Source organism: Narcine bancroftii, chromosome 9, assembly GCF_036971445.1.
Source record: "Narcine bancroftii isolate sNarBan1 chromosome 9, sNarBan1.hap1, whole genome shotgun sequence".
In the NCBI taxonomy this organism is placed as follows: Eukaryota; Metazoa; Chordata; class Chondrichthyes; order Torpediniformes; family Narcinidae; genus Narcine; species Narcine bancroftii.
This window is the reverse complement of record NC_091477.1, coordinates 55,484,731-55,497,760: the sequence shown is the minus strand read 5'-3', so window position 1 is coordinate 55,497,760 and position 13,030 is coordinate 55,484,731. Positions and strand designations below refer to the sequence as shown.

Below are 13,030 nucleotides of genomic sequence, written 5' to 3'. Positions count from 1 at the left end.
CGTACAGGCTATAAGTGGCCTGTAAATGGTGGTTTAAAAAACCCTGTGACCACAGGTCTGCGCCTAAGATGGCACTGCCTATGATCGGCAGCAGAACTGGTGCAGGGCAGCAGTAAACAGGGAGACCACCCCCAAGTCCGAGAAGGAAAAGCAGAGGGATGACTCGTGGGATGGTGACCATGGTGGTGGACCAATGAGTAGTTCCACGATTGAAGAAGGCTGTGGGCTGCTGGCAACTATGGCCAAGGGATTCACACCAGGTGGGTGACAGCTGGAGAGTGGCTCAAGACTGGCTGAGGGGCACCAGGTATCAGAACCGGGATGTGAGAGGGTACTAAAGGGTTCCTGGATTGCGTCTGAGGTTCGGATCTGGAGCTCGGGCTGCCAATGGTTTGGAGTGAACTCTGTGTGGCTGCAGGAGTGCTAGAGGTTAATCCATGGACAATCAGTGATTCTGGCAGGATTCTACTTCTCGTTCTTTGACTGTAAGAGGCAATTTCTGCCAATGGCAAATCTGTCTGCCTTACAGCAGACAAAAGCAAATTTCGTGTAATATTGCATTGTTTTTATTACATGACAGTAAATTGAATTGTGAATGTGAGGGAAATTCAGAAAGCCAACATCACTGGAGAGGGGAACAGTTAACGCTTTATGATGGAAGGTTATTTCCCTGAAACACCATCATTGTTTTTCTCTCTCCGTAGATACTGTCTAACTTGTTCAGTATCCTGGGTATTTTCCATTTTATTTCAGATTTCCAGCATCTTCAGTCTCTTTTACTTTCCAGCCTTTGGCTGGAAATGTGCTGAGTCACAATTCATCCCTCTGCCAACCCCACGCAGCAGCCAAGTCTGACTCCATGAAGGGCACTTTCTGAACCAATCCTTTTTACATCAGCTGATATGAAGGGGAGCATCAGAGAACACTCGACTTCAATTTGTATACTATAACATCCTCAATTTCAGTCTTTCGCAGGTACCCAGCGTAGAACACTACAGTGCAGAAACAGACCCCTTTAGCCCTTCTAGTCTATTCCAAACCATGTTTTATTTGCCCCCCTAGTCCCACTGACCTGCACCCAGTCCAGAGACCTCCATACCTCTCCCATCCATGTACCTGTCCAAATTCTTCTTAAATGTTAAAATTGAGCCTCCATTCACCACCTCAGCTGGCAGCTCATTCCACGTTCCCACCACCCTCTGTGTGAAGTTCCCCCTAAGCTTTTCCCCTTTCACTCTTAACCCATGTACCCTGGTTTGTATCTCACCTACCCTCAGTGGAAAAAGCATACCTACATTTAATCTGTCTATCTCCCTCATCATTTTAAATGCCTCTATCAAATCTCCCCTCATTCTTCTACGCTCCAGGAAATAAAGTCCTAACCTGTTTAACTTTTCCCTGTAATTCACTTCCTGAAATCTGGGCAACATCCTGGTAAATCTTCTCTGCACTCTTTCTATCTTATTTATATCTTTCATGTATATCCTTTAAAAAATGTTTCCCTCTTCAACTACACAGCTTATAAGCACATGTGGACATGAAATGTGTAATGGAGAAAGGAGACCAGAATTGATCCCATAATCATTTGTCTGTGCCTGGAGATCAGTCTTCACTTAAACCAAGTAGGCAAATTTCTTGTCCTTTTTTCACTTCTGTATCTCACCAACTCAGATCTTATATTTCTCCTCTTCTTCTCTTACTTCCATCTCTGTATCCAATTCTTCTGTATTTTCCATTAGTAATTCATACACAATTTTTGTTCAGACACCTGCCAGAATTTGCTCCTACCTTGATGAAGGGCACAGTCCTGAATCATTACTTCCTATGGATGATGTAGACCTGCTGAGTTTCTCCAGCACGTTTGTGTTTTGCACTCAACCCAAGCAACTTTCATGTAATTCACCTGCCTTGCTATCCCTGCTGGGAACCCTAGATATATCTGGAATCCCCTATATACCTGGAGTGTGGCTCTGATGCATGGTCCAGAATATTCGCAGGCAGTTCTTCTCTTTCTTCATTCCTCTCTCGCACTTGCAGGAGAAGAGCCGATGGGACTGAAGGGTGAAGAGAGCGGTCATACACTCATTCCTGGCTGCCAGCTGCAGGGAGCCCTCCTCACTGCCCCCTGCACACTGCTTAAGTGTGTGGAACTTGGTGCTGCAGTCAGGGTCCAGGGAGCACTCTCCTGCTGCTGACAGGCAGGTGTCCGGTGCTGTGACGTCATCAACCAGGATGTGATCTGTGGGAGAGAATGGCTTAAAAAGATTAACCAAGGGCAATACATCAGGGAAGCCAAGATCTGCCCATGCATCACTCAGGGGATGTGCCCAGACATGTGGCATCGACACAAGTTTTACTGGCTGATCTGACAGGTAACTTCTCTTCTATCCAAGATATACAACAGCAGCTCATTTCAACGTTACAGGCTCCTTTGTGTACGTGTCATTGTGCATTCTGCTGTGTGAACAATCTAATGTCTGGATGAGTGATGGGTGTTTTGACTGCCTAGTTATAAAGGTATTGCTCAATTCCAGTACAAATGATCACAGCCTTAGGAAGATGGGGATCATACTTAATCATACAGCTTTAATGAAGCCACTGACGACATAACCCTTTACCCTGGCAACAGCATCTTCACCACTCAGTATGCACGTGACACAGAAGTCCAAAACCATCACACAAATTAAGTCAGGGCCTGTATGACAAACTCAGCAGGTATAATGATCAAGACAATAACACAGGACACAAAGATTCAGGTAAAGTGGGAAGGGGGGAAAGCAGAGTTTCAGGGAAAATTGGAACTCCAGGCACAATGGGAATCAACTTACACCTCCTTTTGTACTTCAGTTTATACATCCTGATTTACAATGCTCCCTGGCTTAATTTATTGGAGAGATAATTGGAATTAATTAATGATTGTCAATTGGGATTACTCTATTTACCAACACTAATTAGATTAATTTGTTAACCAATTGTGTGGTGTTGAATTATTGTAGCTAACTAGAACTGATTTATTCGCTTGGCAGTATGGATTAATTCATGCCTGAAAGGATAATGTTAATTGGTTCAAAATTAGTGATTGAGATCACTTCCTCTGGGAAAATGCCACTGGATAATCAGACTCATTTTATTTTAAAAATCTGACCGTTCTCTCCCAGATTCTCCCATCTTCCTTCTATCTCCTGAAAGCACCTTCCCGGATACAACTTCCTCACAGCTCGTTCTGTCTGCATCATCCATAAAAGTTATTCAATTCAAAATATTCAATTTTTTCCCACTTTCCGTCTCCCAGTTTTACAGCTGATCCACTCTTCTTAGCTAATGGTCACACTGCCACAGGAAGTCAATCTACCCACGCAGTTTTCCTAAGCTCCTCAAAACCTTGTACAACTTGATTAATTTTCCACTCAGACTCTTTGTTCTAAAGAAAGCAACATGCAGGAAATTGGCACAAAACAAGGAAAGAGATGGTAGTGAAAGGTGGTTCCCTGGGGATTGGTACTAAAACCACTGATGTTCTTCATGTATATTAACAACTTGGACACAATTTACAGATTTCCACATGACACAAAGTTCTGTAAATTGTTCTGTGAACTGAAAGGTGGAGCTGGAGATAGGTTGGTGGAATGGGCGGATAGGTGGCAGGTGAAATCTAATACCGAGATGTGAAGGAAGAATAACTGGAGGCAAAGTCAAAGCACAATTTAGAAAGGGATACAAGAGCAGAGATTTCTACGAGTTTGTAAAGCACATCATTCATTCTAGATGTTGAGTGGGTTGACAACACGGTTAGAAAGCCTGCAGATTCTTGGGCTTTATCTTGTCTTAATAAAGTGCAAGTTCAACGTAAAACGAACACTTCGGCCCAAGATATGTTCACCAAAAATTATGCCTAAAATTAAACCAAATCATTTCTGCCTGCACATGGCCCGTATTCCCGGCCTGTTCACAGGCCTCTCCAGCAGTACTATTTAAAAAAAACGTAAATTTATCAGTGATTTCAAGGATGAGATTCCCTTTTTATCTAAGTTATCGTTATCAGCATTAGAAGAGGAGGATGTTATGGATTTGGAAGTACCATTTACAGAAATAGAGATTAAGACAGCTATGTTGGAAATGCACAATGGAAAGTCATCAGGTGATGATCGGTTTTTGGTGGAATTTTATAAAACTTTTTATGAAGATTTATCTTCAGTGTTTGGGGAGGTATTACAATAAGTGACTGAACATTATGAGTTACCAGAATATTGTTCTAGTGCTTTAATTATTGTAATCCCGAAAAAAGATAGAGACCCATGAAAGTGTCTTCGTATAGACCTATTTTTTTTTACTGAATATTGATTATAAAATAATAGCAAAAATGCTAGTAAATTGACTTACTAAGTACTTATCTAAATTGATACATGTTAATCAAACAGGTTTTATTAAGAATAGAAATGCTTGAGATAATATTCATCGATTGATTAGTCAATGCATATCAACAGCAGTCCAACCACTTGTTGGGCTTGGGTGGTTGCGCTTGATGTGGAAAAAGCCTTTGATAGGGTAGAATGGGATTTTTTATTTAAAGTACAGGAGAAGCTTAAATTTGGCCCTTTTTTTATTGGTTGGGTATATATATGAACCAGACTTCTAGGGTGGTGACAAATGGTCAAGTTTCATTACCATTTAAATTGACATGTTCAACTCGATAAGGTTGAACATTGTCACCAACCCTGTTTGCATTGGGAATTGAGCCATTAGCTATGGCATAATGAATTGAATGCTTGTATTGTTATGGAAAAAATTACATATCATTTGCATGATAATTATTCTTTTTTTGTTAATAAGTGGTTACTATATTTGGAATATAGGCATTTAGATATATTTTGATTTATTATATATTCTTAGTTTTTGTTTATATATTTTTTTGGCTCTCCTTAAGAAAGTTGGCTGATGGGGTGGGAGGGTGGGTGGGGATTTTTTTCTGTTTTTTTTAAATTTATATATATACTTATATAAAATTGTTTTTATTGAATGCATATTGTACTATTACTAATGATTTTTCAAATAAATAGTTTGGGGAAAAAAAGGATGAGATTCCCCAACAGTGTGGAGAGACTGGAATTTACGATTTAGGATATATTGGTTTAGAACAGTGGTTCTCAAACCTTTTCATTCCACTCACATCCCACTTCAAGCAATCCCTATGCCATCTGAGGTATTGCTTAAAGTGGGATGTGAGTGGGAAGAAAAAGTTTGAAAACCACTGTTTTAATCCTATCTAATTGACTCGTTATGTGCATGGTTTCACAACTTCAAAGGAAATGGGCCAATGACAATTTTTCTCAACCAAAATATTTCAGTAACAATTGGGTCTAGAGCAGTGATTCTCAACCTTCCCTTCCCACTCACATCCCACCTTAAGCAATCCCTTACTAATCACAGAGCACTAATGGCACTGGGATTATTAAAGTGGGGTATGAGTGGAAAGGAAAAGTTAACTAAGACGGAGGTGAACCAAAAGAGTATCAGAGAAAAATCATTTGAGGCAGCAAATCGTTATAATCCGGAACACAGTTATGGGCTAGTTGTGGATGAAAATTTAATGAATGGATTGAAATTCCAATGGAAATAGGATTATTGGTTTCAGATAAACAATAAAATTGGGCTCTTTAATCAATTTGATAGAAGCTGAGTCTAGTGTTGTTCCTACACTACACTTTCAATGTGGGGGAAATTCAGACCAGATAGTGGAAATGTCAGGTCAATATCAATAAAAATTTTAAATAATTCAAGGAATATTTTTAATGGCTGAGCCTTTATCTTGTGCTTCAGGCCAACAGTCAAAGTTAAAATTAGCTTCATTACAACCCAGTGGTTCTCAACCTTTTTCTTTCCACTCACATCCCACTTTAAGTAATCCCTATGCCAACAATGCTCTGTGATTAGTAAGGGATTGCTAAAGGTGGGATGTGAGTGGGAAGGGAAGGTTGAGAATCACTGCTCAGGATCCAATTGCTACTGAAATATTTTGCTTGAGAAAAATTGTCATGGGCCCATTTCCTTTGGAGTTCTGAAACCATGCACATAACAAGTCAATTAGTTACGATTAAAACAGTGATTTTCAAACATTTTCTTTCCACCCCCGTACCACCTTAAGCAATCCCTTACTAATCACAGAACACCTGTGACATAGGGAATACTTAAAGTGGCATGTGAGTGGAAAGAAAAAGGTTGAGAACCACTGAGTCCTACACTTTTCTAATTTGCTTTCTTGCCATTCTAAATATCAATTAAATTAAGCAATATATTTAATCATATAATTAATTGTTATTATCAATGACAAGATGATACCTGCCTCCACAGTGAGATGAGACATTATACCAATGCTTCACTAATCATTACTCCAACTGGTAGCCTTCATAAGAAAAAAAATTTTCATATTTTTAAAAACAAAACAATTGGAGCTTGATAAATGTTAATGTTAAAATATAACGGACCCTTAAGTAAAGCATGTGAAAGTTTCATGAGGGATAACATCTAGCACAGTAGGTTACAAATAAGTGAATGGAGAATTTATTGCAATGGTAAATGAACTGATACATCTCCCTCTTGGGATCAATCTTGCACTAAATGATTATTAAAGTAAGGGTACTGCAAGATTGATCTGGGAAGCTTTACATTGCAAATAGCCTCAGAGGTCTTGTATCAGCCATTCTGGATAGATACACTCCAGCATTTTATTTGCTTTATTAACTGTGAATTGCTAATATCATGGCCCAAAGCAAACCACTATTACACAAAGACCCAGCATGAAGTCTACCCATGGTGCTTCTATTCATAATTTGGCTGGGCAAAATTTAGCAATTTGCACCATCAATCTTGAGGATGCAGATGTCTGGACTTTTCTGTAAATAACCAATTCCTTGTCTTCATGGATATGCTCAGTTTGAATGCTTTGTCTTCGCCCCAGTCTTATCCAGCTATTTCATTTTCATCTGATCCAGGCCATTTGTTAAATATAACATGTCCTAGCACTGAGACCTATGGAATTCCAATCACTTCGCCCTACCACAGCAACATCTCTCTCTCTCTCTCTCTCTCTCTCATGACCATAAGCTTTCATGTCACATATGTGGAGTTTTAAATTAAAGTTTAAATTTAGACATAGGGGAAGGCAACAGGCCATTTAAGCCCACGAGTCCGTGCCGCCCAACTTACTCCCAATTGAACTACACCCCTGGTACATTCCAAACAGTGGGAGGAAACAGGAGCCCCCAGGTAAAACCCACACAGACACAGGAAGAACGTACAAACTTCTTACAGACAGTGTGGGATTCGAACCCCCGATTGCTGCTGCTGTAAAGACGTGGTACTGACCGCTACGCCAACCGTGCCACCCTTAGTCTGCCATGACACTTGGCACAGAAATAAAATCCTGATGAAACTCCAGAGATCTGCTTTACATTGAATTGACTTTTACTAGCTGGAGTGGAGGTCGTTTAGGGGCAGGGCGGAGGTGCCAACTTGTTCAGCTGCTGCCTCATTATTTCAGAAACCTGGGTTCGGTCCTATGTGGAGCTTGCACATCTCCCTGTGGCCACATGGGTTTCCACTGGGTACTCCATTTCCCAGCCAGTTGCCAAAAATGTGAGGATTGGTAGATTAATTGTCCCTCAAGCATAGGTGAGTGGTAGAATCTGGGGGAGAGGGCTGTAACATTGGTTGGCTAGCTGGGTTTCAAACAAATTAAGGCCTTTGGTTATATCATATGCAAACACAGATATAAATATTTTATTCAGGCTTCTCATGAAAAGGATAGAGGCATAGTGAGGTTGTTATCTCAAAGAGACTGGGTAGCTCCTCATTAGAGTAGCACATTGCGATAAGTCGTCAAGGACAGGAAACAAGGGCTCACTAATGGTGGTGATGTGAAAAATAAATTATTAGAATGTAACCATGGTAAACCACTGTTATACCATGATTGGCTGCTGCCAGCTGGACACGCCTCCCGAGACCAATTCTACCCATAGCCCTATTCCACTCTGCCCTGATCAGTCAACGAGGTTGACGGCTGTTCCAATCTATAGTTAATAAAAGCCCATCAGTTTCACAACTTTTGCCATTATTGATGGTGCATTAGTAACAATGCAAAAAATAAGCAGTTGAATGATGTTGAATCAGCTGTCCACTGCACCTGCAAAGCAACTGCCGTTAAAGACACATCTGGGGACCTTCTGCAGCTAATTCATGGAATCACTGTTATACTATAAACTGTGTTAACATCATATTAACCCCCCCCCCCCCACCCCGAGTCTCTCTATTGCTCTGTCTCTCCCCATCCCCTTCCCTCTCCTGGCAGAGAGCTACCCCTCCTCATCTTTTTTTTTCTCTTCTACCCTTCCACCTGTATCCACCTATGACCTCTCATTTGTTAGCCTGTGCCTTCCCCTTCTTTCCTCCCTCCCCCGTTTATTCAGACACCTGCCTGCTTTTCCTCATACCCTGATGAAGGGCTCAGGCCAAAATGTTAGTTACCCTTTAGTTCCTATAGATGTTCTGTGACCTACTGAGCTTCTCCATCATTTTTGTTGCACTCGACCCCAGTGTCTGCAGATGTTCCTGTTTAATTCATTACATCTTTGTTATTTTAAGCATATTATCCATTTCATAGAGAACATTTCATGTTATATCTGGCTTATTTTACAGATTAAATACTGTGCATTACACAGACTATATTCTGTCTCAGCTGTCCCTGAGAAATGCCATTACTTTCACACAGCTCATCCGTAAGGGAACTGCCCTCACTAGATTGGACCCAACATTGGATGCATGAACTGATTCATCTGAGCAGACTGAAGGGGACAAAACCAAGCTTCATGCATGCCCTGTTTTAATTATACAAGTTTGCTTTCACATTTTTAATGAACAAAATCTCTTTGTATCTGTTAAATTTCTATTTAAAATCTGCAATAATGTTTAAAATTGCTAAAGTTGTAAGTGTTTAAATGATTTGGAACTTTGAACAGTAAAGCTGCGAGTAGAGCTACACAAGGAACTCTGGCTCACTCACTTCACCTGATCACACCGCTCACTGCCTCACTGTTGGTAAGACCATCTTGCCTGACCGATCGAAGTGCAAGTGGGACCTGCAAATTGAAAATTCCATATGTATGGTGTGTTTCAGGTCTTTTGCATATGCTTTGTATTGAATATTATGCAATAAATTGTTTGCATATTTCTGTTATACTTTGCATACATTGTGATTTGATTTCTTTTTGTTGTACACATTGAATATTAACTGTTTATTATATAATTTCCAGATATTGTCAGTTCAATTCCATGTTACTAGTTTGTGCACACTGGATATTAAATAGTGGAGTTCAGAATCAAATGTTTGGTAGTCTAGTGAGGTAAGTTACTGCATTTTCAATTAATGTGCATGGACTGATGTTTCAGTGCCAACATCCTAATCCCAGAGGAATAGGTCAATTAAAATTCAGTTAATTAAATAAAATTTGGAATTAAAAAGCTACGGCATAATGTAACGGTGACCATGAAACTAGGAGGCTGCTATGGAAAGCCATCTGGTTTATTAACGTGCTTTCGTGAAGAAAACCTGCATCTTATTCAGCCAGGCCCCCTACATTGGACCAGGAGGCTGGTGTTTCATTACCCTCTGAATTGGCCCCGCACATCACTTGGGTCAAGGGCAATTAGGAATGGGCAATAAATAGTAGTCACATGAATTAATTAGAAAGCATTACCTAATAAACTGAATCTTTGATGTTATTTATTGTGCACATTACAGATTTCAGAATGAATACTCGGGATTGAATTTCATTATTGGATTGTAGAGAATGCATTTAAAATATTAATTTGCATTGACTCAATTACATGTTGCTTATTCCATATAACTAAGACATTACATTAATATTTTTTTTAATTTAATTTAGAGACACCACATGAGGTCCTTCCTGTGCTGTTCAAATACACTAATTAACCTACAAACCCTGCACATTTTTTGAGGGCAACAGGAAACCAGAGCTCCTGAAGGAATCTTCGGCAGCCACAGAGAGAACGTACAAACTCCTTGCAGAGTGTGCTGGATTCAAACCCCAGGTTCTGACGCTGTAATAGTGTTATGTTAACTGATATGGTTGTAGATCACATGCTTTATATGAATTAGCAGAAAATTGATATTGATCAAAAATAGTAACCTGGGAGCCCAAAAAATAACCCATGGCATTATTAAAGTTCAAATTGACAAGCTTGTTCAGGGGATTGAAAGCTATGTTGCAAGCTGTGAATCACCAGAACAAAACCAATCGGTTTATACTGGTACCCCACACAGCAGCTCATATATTACATCCACAATAACTTTGAGAACTGTGGGTAATTAAACTTCTTCCAACTAAACAGTTCACTGCCTTTACAATTATGTGAAACTGCAATGTTACAGTGCACTGGTAACCATTATCACCAAACCATTCTTGGGGATATTCTTTTAGATATTTCATAGTGTCATTTTTTTTCTATTTTCCACTCTCATAATCAAATCTTTCTTTCTTTCTCTTTATTCCTCTTTAGATTTTTAATTTGCCTATCAATTCTCCCTTTCCTCTTTCTCAGTCCTTCAATATCTTTCCCAAGGCATTCCTTGATTCTGTAAGGTTCCTGATAGCCCACTGTCAGTCATTTCTCTCTTCCAATAAGTCACAGCAGTGAACAACATATAGAAAAAAAAAGATCAACTGGTGATGTTCCATATCTTTAAGTGGTTGGTGAGTTAGTTAAACTACTATTGTAATATCAGTCATGTAGTTCTATCATGACCAAGGTTGGGTTTAACACCACAAGTGCCACTGTTAATGCAATAAGCCAGTAGCATTTAATTAGCTTAGCTCAAAAGGCAGTGAGCACCAATTCCAGGCAATCTTTGCATTCACTCCATACCTTGATCCTAATCTCGGCTGTGGGATTGACCTTCCACCAACCCATTTCTCTAATATAAAATTGGGAAGGGCCTCTGGATTCTGAGTCACTGCAGGCCATGGAGAATATTGAGCTTTCCAGGGCTCCTGTTTGAAACAGGGTTGAAGCTTATCTAAATATAAACCGAGGTACAATCTTACACAATAACTTGCTGCATTCAAGTTGCTGGTTATGTGCTGAGCACTGAGTGGCTGCTGGCTCTCAGCAACAGCAGAGCCAAGGCCAAGTCTGAGGTAGGAATCGAACAGGTTTCAGAGGAAGGACAGAGCTGGGATGGAAAGCCAGGTGGAATCACTGGATGAACGGAGATCAGAAATTCACTGCAAGACCTGAAGGTGAAATTCGGGTGCAAACAGAGGGAATTTTCACTGATCCTGTTCAGTCTGGTTGTACCTGAGGCTGAACAGGTAAATCATTAACCCTTATAAGGGAGCACAGGAGACGGCTCCAAAGCAGTCACTTTGTATCTATCAGAATCATGAAGATGTGTTTTCCCTGCCCCAAAATTAACAATTTCCAGACCCATTCTGGAACCAAGGAGCCAGGATCATTAACCTGATCCTGCTCCACCCCCTGCCACCCCCCCCCCCCCATCAGAAAACTCCTGCAATGTTGCATTTAACTAAGGCCTAGAGCCGAGTTTGGCTCAGATCCAGTTCATGAATCACTCCCGCACCTCATGCGGCCACTTGTGATGAGGTCTAATGCCTAAAAAATTAGCACTGCACCCCTGCTCAGATCACACACCCTTACACGTTGATAGCCACTGCACCCTTGTTTGGCCTGTCATCGGGTCATAGAGCACAGAAACAAGCCCTCAGCCTACTGTGCATATCAGCCATCAAACACCTGTTAACACCCACCCAATACTCATCTCATTTTATTTTCCCATTTTCCCCATCAACTCCCCACTACTCCAATTCTACCACTTATCTATGCTCTAGCGGCCAATTAATCTACTAATCACACATCCTTTGGATGTGAGAACAAACTGGAGCACCTGGAGGAGGAAGGAGAATGTGCAAACCCCACGTAGGTTACACTGAGATCAGGGTTTAACGTGGAGCATTGAAGTTGTGAGGCTTCACTGACTGCACCAGTGAACCACTGTCTGCTTTCTTGACAAATGAGACTGGTAATTTCCCAAATGTTCCTACCTATATGGGGATTCATAGTCACAGAAATGCAGCATGGAAACAAGCCTCTTTGGCTCTCTCAATCCGTGTTGATTATCAATCCCTCTACATTAGTTCCATTTCTTATTCTCCCATCAATTCCTTCCAAATTCAATCACTCATCTCCATGATCCATAGTGCATCTTTGGGACCTGGTTACAGGGAGAACATGCAAACACCATGGATACAGTGCCCGAGGATAGGATTGAACCTGGATCACTGGTGCCGTGAGCCAGAAGCTCCACATGCTGTGCTACTCTGCTGCCTTCCAGATTAACAAGGCATGGTTCAAACATTAACATTCCAGATGTCAAATGGCTGAAATTTAGTAGAGGGGAAGGGGGGGGGGGATTCAGGTGGTCTTGTGTACAATCAGAGGGTACCGGGTGTAGAGTACAGAGTGCACTCTGATTGAGGGGTTCGGGTGGGCTATTCTAACCAAGCACGGATGTGCTGAAAATCTCTCTGCAGTACAGTCAGCAACGAGCATCATCCGTCACCAAATTCGGCACCACCCTTTCATGCTCACATGCTCTCTTGAGTATTCAGGAGCAGAGTTACAGCTCCCCACTCATCATGAGCTTTTGGACGCATTCATTCTCTGTCAGTTCCTCACTCGATTAAAATGCCGATGAGACCACAAACAGCTGATGAAGAGCAGTCCATCATCCCGTAACAAGGCAAGTGAAAGGCTAATGTTGGAGAGCACTGGGAGAATCCGGGGAACACATCATCTTGAAGAATATTGTGGGTTTTCCTACAAATGACCGCAGTACTGATTCACTTATTGGCAGAGATTTTTGTTTTGCAGATCATCCATCCATGGACAATATGAAACAGAAGGACTATTTTTCTCATTCTCCATTTCCAAGTTAAGA

At 40.9% G+C, this 13,030-nt stretch overlaps 1 protein-coding gene across 2 annotated transcripts in view; it reads right to left on the bottom strand.

Annotated features, from left to right (window-relative positions):
- Positions 1 to 13,030, bottom strand: part of LOC138742948 (GDNF family receptor alpha-4-like) — a 37,186-nt gene that overhangs the window by 22,054 nt on the left and 2,102 nt on the right. For both annotated transcript variants that reach the window (XM_069897824.1, XM_069897823.1), the window contains exon 2: positions 1,958 to 2,239. In XM_069897824.1, the coding sequence (XP_069753925.1) occupies positions 1,958 to 2,239 (282 nt within the window). The remainder of the gene's footprint in view (positions 1 to 1,957; positions 2,240 to 13,030) is intronic.